The sequence below is a fragment of the Sinocyclocheilus grahami genome, unplaced genomic scaffold, assembly GCF_001515645.1.
Source record: "Sinocyclocheilus grahami isolate Dianchi unplaced genomic scaffold, SAMN03320097.WGS_v1.1 scaffold535.1, whole genome shotgun sequence".
NCBI classification, from domain to species: Eukaryota; Metazoa; Chordata; class Actinopteri; order Cypriniformes; family Cyprinidae; genus Sinocyclocheilus; species Sinocyclocheilus grahami.
The window spans coordinates 722,256-742,170 of record NW_015505714.1 but is presented as its reverse complement, the minus strand read 5'-3'; the positions used below and the strand labels follow the sequence as shown (position 1 = coordinate 742,170).

General features: G+C 38.0%; 1 protein-coding gene across 1 annotated transcript in view; it reads right to left on the bottom strand.

Annotated features, from left to right (window-relative positions):
• slf1 (SMC5-SMC6 complex localization factor 1) overlaps positions 1–19,915 on the bottom strand; it is a 39,216-nt gene that overhangs the window by 10,632 nt on the left and 8,669 nt on the right. The window contains exons 14-16 of the mRNA XM_016238274.1: positions 16,069–16,170; positions 10,140–10,232; positions 8,753–8,935 (exon numbers count right to left, since the gene is read on the bottom strand). Coding sequence (XP_016093760.1) covers positions 8,753–8,935; positions 10,140–10,232; positions 16,069–16,170 — 378 coding nt within the window. The remainder of the gene's footprint in view (positions 1–8,752; positions 8,936–10,139; positions 10,233–16,068; positions 16,171–19,915) is intronic.

The following is a 19,915-nucleotide window of genomic DNA, read 5'->3' as shown; positions in this document are numbered from 1 at the left end:
GTAAAAGAACAGACACTACAATTAAAAACTGAACGCGGCTACTCAATGCAGCGTGCCGAACGACCATCGCATCCCACAGTTCAGATTTCATTTCTCCAATGAGGAGAGTGAGTCGAGCTGACTGACAAGAAGAGTGAGGTGAGACAGACAAGACGATCGCGGATGATTTAGTTTCGAAACTAGATGCAAAAGCGCCTGTTTGGCAATATTTTGGATTTTGAAAAGCCTGTTGACTTTTGCAGTTTATCTAAGGTGATTTTGGAAGTTTTTTTAAACATTAGTTTCTTATTTAATTGGTTCCACATTGTTTGCGGTTTTTAACTATTTAAACGGTGTCATTTATTTATTTTATTTGACATTCGTTTTGCTAATAAACGTTCTACGTTTCTTATTTATTTGGTTAAATATTATACATGTTTACTTATTTCCAGTTTTGTATACCTATTAAACTTTATGCAAGTTATTTGTTATTTTATATAAGGCATAGCTTGCCCTATAGCATGGCGTATTTCTATTTGTTTTGTTAATAAAAGTTATATATGTTTTATATACACGCTAAAGTGAGTTTGATGTTGTATTTTGTTGTTGCATTCAAGCAATTGACGCCTAACTGCCGCTAATTCAAAAGTGAAAGTAAAATGCGCACAGCGCTTTTAAGCTATTTAAAAGCGAAGGAAAGAGAGGAAAACAGGGAAAATACAAACGAACAATTGCTTTACTCCGAATTGCCGCTATTTTAAAGTGAAAGTAAAATGGGCACACCGCTTTTACAAGCTATTTAAAAGCGGAGGAAAAGAGGGAACGCCCAGCCCCCGGCCCCAGCGGTGATACCGGTATTACCGGTGTTGTCACGCGTCGATTAACCGGTGGGAAAATTTCCTCACCGTCACAACCCTACTCAAGACACATAGCAGCATAAGAACGAGACAGCCACGAGCATTGGGTGTATACTGTGCTTTCTGAGTCACGTCTGAAAAATAATTTGTACATATTACTTTAGGATGAACTGAATATTTTATTTCAGGGTCTATACAAGTCTTTTTCCAGTGTTTTGCAACTGTGCATGCTAGAATACCAGTTTTGAGCTAATAAGGTTGTTCTGTGCTTTTATTGTGGCATGCTATGACTGACTGCATCAAAATGCCTGTCCTGTCCAAGTGGGCATTTCTTGGCCAGAATAAGCAAAAAGTACATGCAAATAGCCAATAATAAACAGTCTGCCTATACGAGACTACATACAAACAACTGAAGTACTAATAAAGCTATTAATAGTGATACTGATACTGCTATTAATACTGCTATTAATTGCTCCAAACTTCATTAGAAACAAAGCAACATTTCAACTAGGTTCAATCAGAACGTAGTTTTTTTTTCAGCTTTATTATCAGTGTGTGGACATCACTTTTTGTCTTGCAGCTGTGTCCAATTCGTCTGGATGTGCACATTTTCCCAAAAGCTTGTGAGTTACAATGTGTCCTAGTAGTAGTAGTAGTTTTATTAAGTAATTTTATTATCCAAAATCGAAATCCAATCGGTAGGTAATTTGCGGTTTAATTTGTGGTTATAGGCAGCAAGATTTTATACCGATGAAATTTCACTATTGGCAGGGCTATCCAGCACAATGCACCAAAAATCAAAACCAATATGACTGACAAAATGTCCTGCTGCTTGTCGTGGTTGTGGCTGTTGTCATTACTGTGCAAGTATATTTCAAAGAGAGTATCTGTGCCATTCATAAAGAAAAAAGGCATGCCACAAGTTTGGTGGAATGCATACACACACCCAATTCAGAGTCAAACATTCGGTATTGATCCTAACAGTGGCACAGCTGAAAGCCTGGTGAGCCCAGTGTGAGGAAGTGACTCAGTGTGAGGAAGTGACTTGGTTAATTATGCATTTTAACAGGAGAACAATTATGCAGAGGAAGCTCAAAGGCACTCGCAATCAGAGGGAGAGAAGTCTGAGAAGAGAAGCTGATTAATGTATTTGGTGTGACTAGCACAAACAAACAAACAGAGCATGAGGAGTTGTGTAATGACTAAATCAAGAGCTTTGCCAGAGCTTTAATCTAACGCGGTTTCAATGCAAAATGCGAGGGGGAAATACTCCTATTAATGTACACAGAGAGGAGAACACAACTGCATGTGAACTCAGCCTTATTAACAAAGACATTGAGCCACCATTTGTCATTACAGTGCTTTAAGTGTTTTATACTCTAATACCACAACAAAAGAAATCATGGCTCTTTTGTTACTCTGAGTTACGGTCTATACTATTGACGACGGGTAGGAAGTATAGTTGAGAAGTGATTGACGTACGGTCAAATTTTGGAGGCAACAATGCTTCTGAGAGCTTCAGAAAGTCATGAGAAAATGCTAGAGAAGTACAATGACGTGGATTATAGTTTTACTCCAGACTGTTTGGGTAAAACATCCTGTAAAACTACTTTATCTATTTACAGACTGTTAAAATGGTATATGCAACTATTTTAAAGGGTTAGATCACCCAATAATGACAATTTTGTAATCATTTACTCCGTGCTGTTCAAACCTGTATGACTTTCTTTTGTGGAACATAAACAATATATTGAAGAACGTTTTTGTCCATATAATATAATTTAACTGGGTTCAAAACACCATTTGACCCAGCTGAATATCATTGCGTGGACAAAAAAACACTGCAAATTTTTACAAAATATTTACTTTTGTGTTCCAAAAAAGAATGCAAGTCATGTAGGTTTGAACGACATGAGAGTGAATAAATGATGACCGCCAAAACAAAATAAGATTGGACTTGATTTTATCTATCAGGATTTGTTGGAAATTTGTTGATCAGGACGGTCTATTATTTTTTATATCGACAAATTGTCCATCATTGGCTGTAGTATCTAACGGCCACAAATATTGATTACAGGAATCACTTTACCAACAGTGAAAAACAGTGGTGGACAGTAACGAAGTAGTTTTACTTCGTTACTGTTCTTAAGTACATTTTTCAAGTATCTGTACTTTACTGGAGTAGTTTTATTTTGAGTAACTTTTACTTCACTACATTTACAGAAGCAATGTCTGATTCATGAACGAACTGATTCTTTTCAATTAACTCGTTAAATCGTTCACAAATCGCACCAAACGATTCATTCACGAATTGGAATGATCCGATTGTAGCTGTTCTCGGGTCGACAACTCACTGATTCAAATGAACCGTTTAGTGCGAGTCTCCAGTGAACTGAATTCACAAGTAAGAACCGGGAGATCTTGTGAGTGCGCGCACGTCTGATGCTGTTAAAAGTAAGTTACTAATGTCGAATTTTAGGATTAATTATTGTAACTGAAAATCATATTTAGGTCAAAGCTGTTTGTGAACTAAATCTGCTGTAAAGGGTGATCTGTTTAAGCCCACTGAAATGCTTGAATGCAGACACATTAACATCAGTCTCTATGTTTTAGGTAAAAAAAACATTAAAATAACACAGATTAAATAAAATAGCTCATGCACGTTCATCTTCCCCGCTGCAGTTTTACTAAAATGCTATGCATTTAGCCCTATGTGACGTCTGTTTTTATATGCTAATATAAAATTAAATGATAAAAGTAGCCTATATAAAATGGCAAAATAAACATTAATCTATTGGTACTTTTTACTTAAGTACATAAAAAAATCAAGTACTTTTGTACTTTCACTCGAGTAAAATTGAAAACTGAGTACTTTTACTTTTATTGGAGTAATATTCTATTATACGGATCTGTACTTTTACTCAAGTGCTTGATTTGTGTACTTTGTCCACTACTAGTGAAAAATGTCATAATATTGAAAATCTAATTTGGGGGGGGGGGGGGGGGGGGGGTGATGATTTACACCGTTAAAGAGTTGGATTTTTATGCTAAACATGACCAAAGTCTCAAAAGACGATTTGGACGCATGACAAAGTATTTCTGTACCAAATACACTTCTTCTGGGTTCATATAAGTTTCGGAAAGTTTTTTTTGAGCATGGCTCTTCATGACGTAATAAAGGTCGGAATTCCTTGTATGGCCACTTCTCCTGGAAGCGCGTGTGCACACAGCAAACAGAGTGAGAACAAGAGCAGCATATCGACGTGCTTCATTCAGGTTACGGAAGTCGTCGGCAGTGCTGCACAAGACTTGCTTGAGAAGAATGTCTCCAAAGAAGTGTGTTTTTGGATGTGAGGGAAATATATCTTTGTTCAGCTTCCCAAAGAACCCAGCGTTATGTGAACAGTGGATGGAGTTTGCTTTTCCAGGGCAGCAACGGAGTTTCGCAAGTGTGTTTGCTTGTTCCCGTCATTTCGGTGATGAATGTTTTATAAACAAGGCTCAGTTCAACGCTAGATTTGCACATAGTTTGATACTGAAAGATGGAGCTGTCCCAGCGATAAAATATCCTGGTCATGAGCTAGAACTTCAGGCGGTATGTAAAACTGCATCAAATTTCAGTGTTTTGTTGGCAATCGGTGCATCAGTGCTCCACCCACGTCACACCTCCAGGAGCTCAGCTGTTTTTGGAGAGAAGCGTAAAGCTGTATCTTTCTTTTATAAATATGATGAAACTAAAGACTCTTCAGCGATATTAAGGATGCAATACTACTATATAGATACTCAAGATTAATATGTGACCCTGGACCACAAAACCCGTCATAAGGGTAAATTTTTTGAAATTGAGATTTATACATCATATGAAAGCTGAATAAATAAGCTTTGATATGATAGGACAATATCTGGCCGAGATACAACTATTTGAATATCTGGAATCTGATGGTGCAAAAAAATCACAATACTGAGAAAATTGCCTTTAAAGCTGTTCAAATGAAGTTCTTAGCAATGCATATTAATAATCAAATTAAGTTTTGATATATTTACAGTAGGAAATTTACAAAATATCTTGTAAAACTGCATCAAATTTCAGTGTTTTGTTGGCAATCGGTGCATCAGTGCTCCACCCACGTCACACCTCCAGGAGCTCAGCTGTTTTTGGAGAGAAGCGTAAAGCTGTATCTTTCTTTTATAAATATGATGAAACTAAAGACTCTTCAGCGATATTAAGGATGCAATACTACTATATAGATACTCAAGATTAATATGTGACCCTGGACCACAAAACCCGTCATAAGGGTAAATTTTTTGAAATTGAGATTTATACATCATATGAAAGCTGAATAAATAAGCTTTGATATGATAGGACAATATCTGGCCGAGATACAACTATTTGAATATCTGGAATCTGATGGTGCAAAAAAATCACAATACTGAGAAAATTGCCTTTAAAGCTGTTCAAATGAAGTTCTTAGCAATGCATATTAATAATCAAATTAAGTTTTGATATATTTACAGTAGGAAATTTACAAAATATCTTCATGGAACATGATCTTTACTTAATATCCTAATGATTTTTTGAATAAAAAAAAAAATCCATCATTTTGACCCATACAATGGTTTTTTGGCTGTTGCTAAAAATATACCCAAGCGACTTAAGGCTGGTTTTGTGGTCCAGGGTCACATATGAGATTGGATGAAAGTGTGTTATGTCCCCCTTAAATCTGCAAATAAACAAGGTTTTAGGATTTTGAACAATATATAAAAATCAAGTTGATGCAAAATAATAAATATTTCAGATGTCATTAAAGGGGCACAAACCAAATACGAAGTAATTCTGAAAATCATGCTAAATTTTCACAGATTTCTTCATACCAATAACTTCATTCTCGCGATGCACAAACGGCTATATAAATGACATCAGACCTGCATCAGGATCTCATCAAAGGCTACGCTGAACATTTACAGAAAACCTCAATTGTATTTTTTTTTGTACATTGTGAATAGGACTGAGCAGAACTATCTGTTAGACGCTGACCCTCGTACAAGAGAGGCTGAGTCATGCCAGCAAGCCTTAATCCATTCCAGTCCTGAAAACAGAGCTGTATTCACAGCAACCATCAAGCCATTAAGATTTGAAGGCCATGGCAGTAACTCGAAGGCTCTTTCATGGCCGTTGTTCGCTCTGCTCTTCTTTGGATACAAGCCGCTGGGTGCTGGAAGCTGCACGCAATACCAATCAGGAAATGGCTGAATGAAATTACGCTCCACCACGCTTACAACGTGTGTGTGTGTGTGTGTGTGTTGGGGGGAGGTTTGAGTTGGCAGCCTTGGGCTAGGCAAGCTGATGACACCCGTCCCTGCCCTTGGCCATGGCACGGTTAGTCTGCCAGTGCCCATGGGCAGGAGGAGGAGGATCTAGTCTTTTACCCCCTCACCCCTCGATCCACTAACATTCATTATTATTTCATACTGAAGCCGTGTTTTGTAGTGTAAGAGTTTCATGTACACACGCCTGTCCTTTTTATTCCATAAGAAAGCACATTTACTTGAACACCAACATTTGGTTGGAATCTTTTCCTTTATGTATGTTTTATTAAATAGTTTTCTATATTCAATAAGAATGACCATTTGATAATGACCGACTTTGTGAACCCGTCTCATAAGACCAAACTATGTAAATTCTAGGCATCTTATGTATACAGGTACTAAAATCCATCTAAAAAATTTTATCTAATAATATTTAATAATAATTTAACTCTTTCCCTTGGTATTTAAAGGGCTAGCTCTCCCAAAAATGAAAACATTTTCTCACCCTCCAAACCTGCACTGAGAAGATATTTTGAAGAATGTAGGTAACCAAACAGTTGCTGGTCTCCACTGACTTCCATAGTATGGAAAAATGGTAGTCAAAAACTGCTTATTTGCCAACTCTCTTCAAAATATCTTCTTTTGTGAAGCAGAAGAAAAAAATCATACAGATTTGGAACAACGTGAGGAAACGACAGAATTTTCATTTTGGGTTAAATATCCCTATAAATAATGATTTTCCATGTCTTTTCCAAGTCATTTTCCAGCAATTAATGGACAAGGATTAAAAAAAGGATTAAAAAATAAATATATAATCAGAATTTTAAAAAAGGACAATTTAAGCCCATTAAAAATTAATAGTTGAGAATTTTGTGACCCTGGACCACTTAAGTGTCAATTTTTCCAAATTGATATTTATACATCTGAAAGCTGAATAAATAAGCTTTCCATTAATGTATGGTTTGTTAGGATAGGAAAATCTGGAATCTGAAGGTGCAAAAAAAATCTAAATATTGAGAAAATCGCCTTTAAAATTGTCCAAATGAAGTTCTTCGCAATACATACTACTAATAAAAAATTAAGTTCTGATATATTTACAGTAGGAAATTTACAAAATATCTTCATGGAACATGATCTTTACTTAATATCCTAATGATTTTTGGCATAAATAAAAATCTATAATTTTTTTGGCTATTGCTACAAATATACCCCAGCGACTTGAGACTGGTTTTGTGGTCCAGGGTCACACACAAACACATATACATCCACAGGATCGTCTGTGAATAAGATGCCAAATTGCAGGGATCAGTCCTCAGGTTGAGTGCGTGTGTGTGTATATATGTGTGTGTGCACCTCCATGTCTTAAGAGGGATCTCAACGGCTGTCTGTATCCCAGACACATCACAATTCTAATTTCATGAAAAAAAAAAAAAGCTTATTTTCCTGACCTCTTTTCATGCATTGGTATAGGACCAATCTCAGTCAGCAAGAAGAGAGAGCGAAAAAAAAAAAACCTTCTCACCGGGACCAAACAATCCCAATCTAATTTACTTTTTGAGGCCAGAATATCTACATGAGTTAATAGGGGAGCAGAATCAAATTAACTATAATTAGTGAAAACGGAGAAGCAAGCGATTGAGTGAGAGTGACAGTAAGGCATGTGGGAAAGCAGGAGCCCGTCTCATTTTGTCTCTCCTCTAGTCCCTCCCCGTCGTCAAGCCATCCCGCGCTTACTGCATTGACACAAGTCGCGCTCGCTTCAAAGCTCGCAAACATCGATTGCATGTGGCACGCAAACAGCCAGGCACGCCAAAACATTTCTGTTCTGACAGATTTCCCCCGTGAAAAACCAGCATGTGAATTTCACAAGAGCCGCAGACCTGACTTGTCGAATCTCTTCAGGAGGATGCTAACAGCGTCATCCACGCCGATGGGTTATTCCTGTAGATGGATTGTTTTTATAGAGGAAAGAACATAAAAAAGCTTGAACCCTGAATGGCAGAAGACGATACTACGTGTGTGTGTGTGTGTGTGTGTGGTAGATCTCGACTATTAAGCCACAGGAGAGGCCTGGATTTAAAAGATTTCTACAAAGCACTGGTTTGTTTACACGTGTAATGCCGCTGTAATGTGACTTACTGCTGCTTGCACTCATCAGTTTGTTTATACTGACATCACACATGGAAACAAACTGTTTTCTCCTTATTTATTGCAGTAAGAGAGACACTTTCATATGACTCGATAAATTCAGCATCATTCTCAAAGGAATCGGAATCTGAAATTTTTTTGAAGAAATACAGTATAATGTGGTATTCAATACGAGTCAGGCACTCATAGAAGGGCGCGTTTGATTGTGACTGGATAAGAGACTCGTGAGAGACTGAACCAGGAGGAACAAGTGAACTCATCACTTTTTTGAAATTCAAAGTTGCCGTTGAAGGGTTTATGTTTATGCGAAATGTGTGCATGCACTCTCATGGTTTCAGCCCTCTTATATGAAGATCTGTATTCACAGTATGTATCTTGAAAGTGTATGTATATGTGTTTGTATGCATTGTTTTGTGAAGGTCTGATCTCAGACTGCATATATGTGTACATCAGGCACTCACCGCCGCGCTGCAGCAGCATCTTGGCGATGTGCATGTGTTGGTTCAGCAGGGCGTCGTGTAGTGGACTGACTCCCTGGACCTGACTGCCCAGCTGTAGGTTCGGGCAGTGCTGGAGCAGGGCCTGCACACACTCCATGCTGCCATGGTTACAGGCTTCATGAAGGGGCGTCCAGCCAGCGTGATCTGCAAACAGTGGCACAATACACTGTGATGACTTTGGTGCCTACATACATTGACAAGGTCAAGCTTAGCTGCTTGACAAATGTGGAATTTAAAAAAGAAAGAAAGAAAGAAAGAAAGAAAAGCAAAAACATTTGTGTAATTTGCACTTGAATAATATGTACTTTTAATTCTTGCCATAAAATTGTATATTAACAATTAAAATTCAATGTCACAGAATGTCATAACTAAATACGTCATCATAAGTTACTGTTTGTCTTCGTAGTGTTTTTCTGACAATATTCACTTTTACATTGTTACATTACTGGGAAGTAAATTATTAAACAAGGGGATTTTTATGTCCAGTATATTATTAAATATAGAATGTTTTTGTTGAATAGAGTTAGAATAATAAAAATAAACAAAACATCAACTATTTGAAATTTTTTAGCAAAGAGGCCTCTTTCATAAACATTTCTGTACATCATACCATAACTGTTCAAACAAACAGACTCTAAAATCCAATTTCATGCTAGCAGTTTTCAAATAAATCTTAAGACTCCTAATGCAGTCTTTTGGTGTGAAAACCCCCCAATAAAAATAGACCGAGGTACAAAGAGGCCTCAATCGCAAAGATTTCTGTACATCATAACATAACGGCACAAACATACTGATTCTAAAATGCAACTGTTTGCTAGTAATTCTCAAACAAATCCCATTTTAAGATTCTCGCTGTAGTCTTTTTGAGTGAAAGAAAACAACAAACAGTGTAACACTGTAAAAAAAAACATTAGCAAAGAGGCCTCAATCGTAAACATTTCTGTATGTCAACATAATTGCGCAAACATGCTCATTCTAAAATGAATTTTCAAAGAAATCCCTTTTTGAGTAAAAGAAATCTAACAAAACAAATAACGCAACATTATATAAAACAACAAAGGCGGAATTTTCATCAAGCTATACGGCTAAAATAACCATGATTATATCAAGATTTCAAAACAAGATTGGAAAGCGAAAGGCATGTGTAAAATTTGCATGACACCACGATATTAAACCGAGCCTAAAACATTGTCTGAACCTACCAGACACACCCTTACATTTGATCTAAAAGGTTAGACGGGTGACGTACGCTTTCCTTTGTTTGAATTAACTGTTCAGTACACAAAAAAGTAAAACAGAAGAAATGGGACGATTCTATTGAGGGCAGGGGAGGAATATAGAAACCTACCTTTAATGTTGACGTCTGTTCCAGGCACGCTGAGGATACGAAGTAACCTCTCCACCTGGTTCTTCTTGCAGGCTAGATGAAGGAGTGTCTCGCCTACACATGGTTGGAGAAGAGAGAAAGGGAGAGAGAGAGAGTGAAAGAAAGGGCAAGTGAAAGAGGGAAGTGGGCAACATCCAAAATTCAGGGTGCGTCCTGCCAGCTGCCCTCACAGTCCCGTAACCGCTTATTTAACGTTTCCCGTGCTCGACATAAAAACGGGCACACACCGAAAAGACATGGAGAATGGAAAAATTAAACAGATAATAGAAAAAAAAGCTAGACATTTTTTGGGGGAAGAGGAACAGGAAGCAGAGAGAGAGAGAGAGAGAGAGAGAGAGAGAGTGCAGGCTAGATGAAGGAGTGTCTCGCCTACACATGGTTGGAGAAGAGAGAAAGGGAGAGAGAGAGAGTGAAAGAAAGGGCAAGTGAAAGAGGGAAGTGGGCAACATCCAAAATTCAGGGTGCGTCCTGCCAGCTGCCCTCACAGTCCCGTAACCGCTTATTTAACGTTTCCCGTGCTCGACATAAAAACGGGCACACACCGAAAAGACATGGAGAATGGAAAAATTAAACCGATAATAGAAAAAAAAGCTAGACATTTTTTGGGGGAAGAGGAACAGGAAGCAGAGAGAGAGAGAGAGAGAGAGAGAGAGAAGAAAGGCGCTCATCCGCTCTCTTTGTCGTGATTCCCTTTTTTTCTGGACAGTGGGAATTCTTTACTTACACTAGCACCCCAAGTTGAAGGCGATTGTGGAAAAAGGCTTCCTGGCAGTCCGGTATTGTTCAGCCGGGGAAAGTTATGGTACAGAGCCCATACACAAAGCCTCTGATGGGATTTTTCAAACAGCCAGAGTTCAAAAGCTCCACTGGGCAGTACGAATGGGAACACGTGATTCTCACTTTTGCAAACTACAACAGCCAGACACAAAAGCCTCCAGGGACTTTTATTTACATTTTCCTTCTGCCTGCTCCCTTTGTAAGGCAGCCTTCATCCCTCGCTCTCCCGATATGATATCAAATCGGGAATATATTAGAGGGTGGGCTGTTTCCTCCTTTCATGTGTGGCTGAACTTCACAAGAAAGTAAAAGGCCAAACTTGAGTGCCTCTGTGGCTGCCATTATAATGCCGCTGTGCAAAGCTGCTAATAAATGCTTTGCTGGGTCTCACCAGGGTGCCCATTTCTCTGCAGCCTTGGCCGGCTAGATAAAACCCGGCATGCTGAAAGAGCCAAAGCGGAGAGAGGCAGCGGGGATGAGGAGGGGGAAATAAAGCAGAAAGTCTTCTTTCTTCTTGTGGCAGGGAAAAAGGGAGAAGCGGCATCCTCTTTCACATCAATACGTTGGTTGAGTTTTCAAGAAGCCTCTTTAAGCCAGATCAAACAGAGAAAATTAGGTTAGAAGAAAACGTAAATGACCAGAGAAGGCTGATCTGTCTACGACTTTGTGTACGTCTGTCACGGTACAAAGAAAAAAGATGCGAAAGTAATGGAATCACGGTTTAGACACTGGAGACTTTTTATACCCATTTTGGACTGATGGACTCCAAAAATTCTTTTTTTTTTCTCTTCAAGAATCCTGTTGTTTTAACAAGTGACAACATTGTATTCATAGTGTAATATACGTCTTGGACAACATCAAAGGATTACTGTGCTAAAACAAAGGCTTTAAACTTTGCTGGCTGCATGCTGCTTAAAAAGAAACTAACCGTCTGACTGAAATAAATAGATATATGCATAAATACACTTCACAAAAGCTTTTCAGTATGCCTGATATCAACATGTAGTGACACAGCTCATGTGCACATCAGAAGTTCATTTGAAACATGGTTCTCAACTAATAAATGAGACCTCTTAACTTACTAAAATATCACTTAAGAATTAAATTCAAGTATGTTTAGGAATAACAGCGTGCTATTTCTGTCTTTTTTTTTCACCATGAGCTAACAGTACATAGTGACACAGATGTCTGAAGTCACAAAACCAGAGACCCTCTGCTAAAAATCTGATCACAAGTGGTTAAAGAAAACACATCAGAGACCCACAGTGTTGGGAGACCATGAGTCGTCGGATCACCAGAGATGGATATTAGTATCAGGTGTAAACCGGTTCTGACAACATTTGAATGAAACGTTCCAGACTACATACCACATATCTATAATAAATAATTAGCTGGGTATTATGAAAAAATGAAACAGAATGCAATAAAAGTATGACTTAATGAGTGCCTCAGCACCATGACAAGTTTTGGCTTGCACTGGCCCTTTTTTCACACCCTAATAGGCCCTAAAACCCAGTGATTAAACATTTTTTAACTCCCCATGTGTACACAGTCTCAGAAATGCCAGGCCCAATCTTCCCTCTGTTAAAGCACTTTAATGGCTCCAATTTGGACACAACGCTTCCATTATAGGGGTAATTGCATACTCAGCATTTACAAGCTCAAAGAGGATAAATCCATCCTGTCCTTTTCTATAAATTGTGAAGTGTGTGTAGCGTTTGCGGTTGTCGTTTTATTTTATTTTTCTTGAAGAGAGTACTTTCTTGCGTGTTTTGTGCCATGACAGCTCTGGAGCAGCTTTGCTAATGGTTTAAATAATGGGCGATTTGTCACAAAAAGTGCATTTAAACACTGTGATGACAGGATGCATTTTCAATTTGACCACCTTTAGGTTTAAGCAACATCCTGTAGTTCTAGGAGTTATTAGAGGTTTAGTTTATGGGATTGTGGACAAGAAGTGAAAGAGGCCAATAATAACTGGGTCAATGTTATTTATTTTACGTTTAAACACCACTTGCACATGCTTTTCTGTGTGCATTTTGATGCATGTTTTATTTATCACTGCCCAGATGAAGCTCTGTAACGTAACAAATATGTACACAATACAAAATAACAACTCAATGAACACAAATTGACTTTTTTGTCCTTTTTGACAGTCCCTGGTTTGAGATCTATCTTTGCCATTCAAGTGAGGGACTCATACACAGCTATCATAAAAGGCAGCAACTATTAAACATAGCACAAACACATGCTTCAAGCAAAACATTTTACAAAACTGCAAAAAAAAGCATCGTGTTTACAGATTTTAATTCTGGTTGGTAGCTACTATATTTTATATATAATGCAATGAAATTCCTACACTGTAGCTAAGAATAAAGCGTCTAAAAACTGTTTATAAACATCTGTTATGCAGCTTCTGCAAAGAGTAAGAAAAAATATATAATAGCATTTTTAAAAGTTTGATCTCTTGCATTATTAGCTACTGTAATGCCTAAACATCCTAAGGATTCTGCAAAGGGCACAAGTGCACAACTGAATATACATATTCTGAAGAAAGAAATCATCCTGATATCCCAATCTGAGCTTTAACCCAAAGTCATTACTAGTATGCTTATAGCATCATTAACTGTAGCCATAAGCCACAGTGAAGTGTATTGAGCAGACAGACAGCTCAGGGTGAAGTTAACAAGGCACCATGGACCTGCACACCTTGTGAAAAACACTGCAGCATCTACCTACAGAAATCTACAGCTGAGAGCCTGCGGATGCTTCATCAAAAATTGATGGGCTACACATCAGCATAGGGAGCACGTAGTGCAAAAACAACACAAGGCAGGGAGCAGCAGCCTTGAGTCTCCTGAAAGCAGGGCTGTCTCTCTCTATCCTTGCCCTCCCCCGCTCCCTGCTCTGGCGTTGGGGTCTTTCTGATCAGGTGGAAGGGGAAAGATGAGCGTTGACACCTTGCTGGGTTCACACTGAGTGCCAACCTCCTAAATACAGAAACGTCCAGGCTTGGCTACCTCGGTCTTTCTCTCTCTCGCCCCCTCTTTCCCTCTCCTTCCTCACAGCAGAATCTTAATTGCAGTGTTTAATATTCTTAAACGGGGGATCTGACAAGCATTATGTTTGTGTGTGTCGCCTGATTTTTATGTATTTTCCACCTCTTCCTCACCAAAGGATGGAGGGAGTGTAAAAAAGCATGTGGAATGTAAATGCTGTTGCCTGAGGTTATAAACGGAGGTTCTGGCGAGAGCTTTTGACCTAGCTGAATGCACTACAGAACTGAGATATGACAGAGAGATAAAGATTAGATAGATAGATAGATAGATGACGGACAATGTCATAAAACCATAGAAAGAATGACAGAAAGAACAGATAGATAGAATGATAGAACAGAATGAACAAACAAATGACAGACAGATATATATATAGATCGACAGACAGACAGTGACAGTCATTGTTGTAATAAATTGAATTTTAATTGGAATTTGTCAGACAGACAGATAAAATGAGATAGAAAAACAAACAGATAGAAAGAACAATAGATAGAACGGCAGACAGACAGAGAGAGAGAGAAGAATGAGATTAAATGATAGAAAGACAGACAGAATGATATATAGAACGATAGACAGATAAAATGACTGACAGACAATGACAAAATGATAGAAAGAATGATAGAACAAACGAATGAACTAACAAATGATAGATAGAACAACAGACAGACAGACAGATATATAAAATGTAGGGATGCACCGATATGAAAATTTTGGCCAATACCGATAACCGATTATTCTTTATTTTTGAAAGCCGATAACCGATATGTTGGCCGATAAATCTATGTCCAAATTGTTATATATTTTTTGAGAGCCTGATTACAAAAAAGGTCTCATCATTAAAAGCCACATCCCAAACACTAAGCAGCCTAGTTTGAACGGTGTACGTTTTAAAAATAATTTTACTCTCCCATTACCAAATTTAGTCATAAAAAAGTCTTACAAATAAATAAAATAATGCAAACAAGTCACTGGACATCATTACACGTGTAAAGAATCAAAATGAATGCGCCATAGATCAATAAAACGGAATAGCCTCTGCACGGACAATAATTAAATGATTTTAATTACTAAACCATATTGTTGATGAAAATAATAAGAGAAAAATACAAGTGGTTGTTGTTATTAATAATATATCAATGATTTTGAAAAAGTAAAAAATTAATACCACTGTTTTAAATAGCAGCCATTGAGCTGCAGCTCAAGCTGAAGCTGAAGAGCTGAATGAACAAGGTAAACTGAAGCGTTTTGCTGGCAGCTTATTTAACTCAAGGAAATGCATCCTGAGATTAATATTAATACAAAATAAACATAATATTACAACTTATATATGTACAAAATGACGCAGTTATTGCATGCTATAGTCAGAATGTGTGATCCTGTTGTGGATGCGCTCTTCCCATAACAACGCGCTGAAACACAGCAACTAAACCCAAAGAATTCACAACGTTTTATTATAATAATGTTCTCATTAGAATGTTATATACACGACATTCCCAATCATAGTTATTAATGTTGTGCACTGCTGTTTGAGCTGCGTGCGCTGAGCTAAAGATGATCACCGGTAAACTGAAGCGCTCTTTTAACTTAACCAAACGCATTCTATATGAGATAAATCAGATATACATCAAATAAACACAATATTACAACGTACAATTGCACAAAAGGCTGCAAACGAACAGAGCGCATCTGAAGTGTCTCTGAAGGAAATAATGCATTATTTATCGGCTTTAAGATATCGGCAAAATTTTCTTATCAGGCCGATACGATAACAGAAAAAATGAGCATTTATCGGCCGATACCGATATGGTGGCCGATATATCGTGCATCCCTAATAAAATGACAGACAATGACATAAAATTATAGAAAAAGCAACAAAAATAATTACAGATAGATAGAATGATAGCACAAATAAGTTAATTAAAACATTTTTTAAAAAGAAACTGCTAAAAATGAACAGCATGATGCATGCCATAGATAAGAGTTTTTTGAGCGATAATGAATAAATGCCCTGCACCTCTACAGCTTGTATGCAGACACTGACGCGTAGCAGCTCTTACCTGCAGCATTGACTCTGTGGTAACCTCTTGGGACAGTCTCTCTCCCTGAACCTGAGCCGCCTGCCGAGTCTTTCACAGCTCTGAAAAGAACACACAGTAACATTTAACAGAAAGATTGAGACATCAAGCCATGTGTTTCTGAAGGGACAATAGTTCACAGAGCTTGTGGATAAATAGATAGGATCTGTCATGAATGCTAACATCAGCACATCATGAAAATGCTCATAAATATAAATATATAAATGAAGAATTTATCCATAGCCAGAGGACTGGAATGCTGGAAAAAAGCCTGCAATATTTAAAACTTCCAAAACAAATCAGAGCGATGAGACACTAACAGAATGTTCACTAAATACGTCCCACTTTACACCACCACTCGTGTCTACAAATATCATTATATCACTGTCACAACATTTTCACACTACTGTGGGATGGAGTTGAGGGACTGGCATCTAAGTGCATTGCCTGTAGCAACTATCAGCCAGCCTGTATGCTAGCTGTACTTACTGAATCCTTTTATGCGAGGAGACAGCAATCCAACCCTCCCACCCCCTCAAACCCCTGTGGAGCTCTCCCAGGATGGAGTCCCTGGCCAGTGTTTAAGAAACTGTCACTAAATGTCACCGTAAGAGCTACAGTGATGCAGGCAGGATTGCAGTTGATGTTCTGGTTGGGTGAAGTGTGTTGTCTGTCTGCTCAAGTGTTGACTAAGACACATAGCTGAGAAAGGACAATGTCAGTCTGATGGAGGGATATAAAGATCTATCTATCTATCTATCCATCCATCCGTCTATTTTAGTTTTAGAGATTGCTAAGGTGGATTTCAACTCTATGATATGTAATAACATTTCTTTTAATTAATAGTTTAAAATGATTATACTTTATAATGAAAAAATGTCTCCAATAATCCCCTCAATGCTGGCTTGCAGGCAAAATCCTTTAATCTAGCTGATGCAATATTATAGAGCACAGCAAAACCAGAAAAAAAATCATATTCACTACATTATGATTTCCAGGTCTAGAAAATGCATGGAAATTTAATGTTAAATATTCCATGATATATTTAGGGTTTCCTGACTGTGGGAACCCTTAAAGAATACAAATGAACTCTGCAATAGTGCTTATAACATTAAAAACTTACATTTAAATAAACAAATCTTCTTCAGTCATACTTAAAGCTGTGCAGCTCTTTAAAAGTGTTGCTGCTTGTTTCCCCCCCAAATTGTTCTTTAACAAGTTTTATCTGTGGCTTGTCAGTTATTTTCATTATCTTTTGCTAGCTGCTAGGACAACTAGTTACTTGTAAAATGTCTTGCAGAAAAATCAATGGGAAAGCTCAAAATGGTGGCTGCAAGATAGAATAGAAGTCTTGACTTGACAGTTAAAACATCAGTCACATTTTCAGTCATTGCTATGGTCTAGATTAGAATGTACACAAGTATGAGAGCTGGACGAACCTGAAAAATAGTTTCTAAAGTTAAAGCTAGATTTATGATAATTCATCAGATTTCACTTATGATTTACTTAAAGATGTTACTAAAACTATTACCTACATAGAAAAAAGACGCCCAGGAATGTTGCAACAATTGGACGGACTTGCCCAAAGTGCACTGTGCAGAAAAGGAAATGTAGCAGCAATATGAGGGTAAGTGCTTAATAATCCTTAATACATTCTTGCAAAGGTTTGATTGAAGAAGATCAAAAAATTAAAGGGGTCATATGATGCGATTTCAATTTTTCCCTTCTCTTTGGAGTGTTACAAGCTCTTGGTGCATAAAGAAGATCTGTAAAGTTGCAAAGACTAAAGTCTCAAATCCAAAGAGATATTCTTTATAAAAGTTAAGAGTCAACCACACCTACCTAAAACGGCTGGTTCGAACACGCCCCCACATATCTACGCCATGATGTGGGAAGATTTGCATAACGCTGCCCAAATGTTCACACAAAGAAAGGCGGCGTAACTTTTATTCTCACTGTAGTATTGTTGTTGCCGCCGCCGCCGCCATGTCGTGAAGGTGCTGTGTGTTTCGTTGTGAAAGCGAAACTACTTTGTTTGGCCTTCCACAAGAGGACGATATCCGCTTCGGCATGCCTGGAGCTGATCCGTGCTGGTTGCTGAGGAAATACATCAACTTCATGCTGTCGATCGCCGGATCGGCTTTCACTGTGGACGAAGCGGAGTCCAGCCCGGGGTTGTCACATGTGGGGACGCAAAGACAAGAGTCGCGATACGGCTGGATTCAACTTCAAAAGGATATGATGTCATTGAATAAATATGAGCACTGCATGTTTCAAGTAAAAACGTGGCACGGATGGGTTTATTTGAATGTATTTGAAGGGAACCGACTGTCCCAAAAGTCCCTTTAAAGAAACACTCCGCTATTTTTGAAAATAGGCTAATTTTCCAACTCCCCTAGAGTCAAACAGTTGAGTTTTACCATTTTCGAATCCATTCAGCCGATCTCCGGGTCTGGCGGTAGCACTTTTAGCTGTAGCTTAGCATAGATCATTGAATCTGATTAGACCATTAGCATCTCGCTCAAAAATGACCAAAGAGTTTCTATATTTTTCTTATTTAAAACTTGACTCTTCTGTAGTTACATCGTGTACGAAGACCGACGGAAAATGAAAAGTTGCGATTTTGTAGGCCGATATGACTAGGAACTATACTCTCATTCCGGTGTAATAATCAAGGAACTTTGCTGCCGTACCATGGGTGCAGCAGGCGCAATGATATTACGCAGCGCCTGAAAATAGTCCCAGCTAGGTAACTTCCAATAAGCCTATTTTCAGCGGTGTAATATCATTGCGCCTGCTGCACCCATGGTACGGCAGTAAAGTTCCTTGATTATTACACCGGAATGGGAGTAAATGAGAGCTAACGGTCTAATCAGATTCAATGATCTATGCTAAGCTAAGCTAAAAGTGCTACCGCCAGACCCGGACATCGGCTGCACGGATTCGAAAATGGTAAAACTCAACTGTTTAACTCTAGGGGAGTTGGAAAATTAGCCTATTTTCAAAAGGGTATTCTATAGTGCCTGTCCTCAGAAACGTGTCCTTGGCATTTTAATTTTATGAGCTGCTTTGTCTACAGCCGTTACCGGGGAAACCGCAATATTTCAGAGCTCCTAAAGCGCCACCTCGTGGCAGAGAATGAATTTGCATTTCCAATAAGCCTTTCTTGCTGTTAAGATCAATGCAAATATCAACTCATGTTTTTACACAGCAAATACAGCGTTGTAAACGAGAAATAAGTTAGTGCCTTCTAAAAATCTAAACAATTAAGACCGTAATATTTATACGTTTTAAATTGACAATTTATATGCTTGATTTATCCCTTTTCATAAAAATGGTCTAAAGTCTGAAATGCTGTTGTATAAGATTTTTGTTTTTGTGAAAACCTGTATCTGAACTGTAAATCATGTCATTTTATGGCTCAGTATTGTATGTTACCATAGACATTGTCCAACCCCACTCATACTATGTTCATTTTACTTGTGCAGCTCTTAAAATGGGTCATAAATTACCTTAAATTTATTGTTACAAATTCTGCAGATACCCTGTAAATAATGAAATAAAATTCCTTCCTTCATATTTGTTGATATTTGTGTATTGAAAATATTTTTGATTGACATTTAAACTCCTATCTGATTTTCTATATTTTTAAAAAAAGGTCTTTTTTTTTTATTTGGGCTAGTTAAATTAATTTTTGGGCTACCAAAATCTGAAGAGTACCTGCCCGAAGGGCTACGAGGGATTTTGAAATTTTGCAAGCCCTGAAGTCAGGCTGTGAGAAGCCTTAAAGGACAGTGCTGTCAGAGGAATAAAGACTCCTGCTTCCACA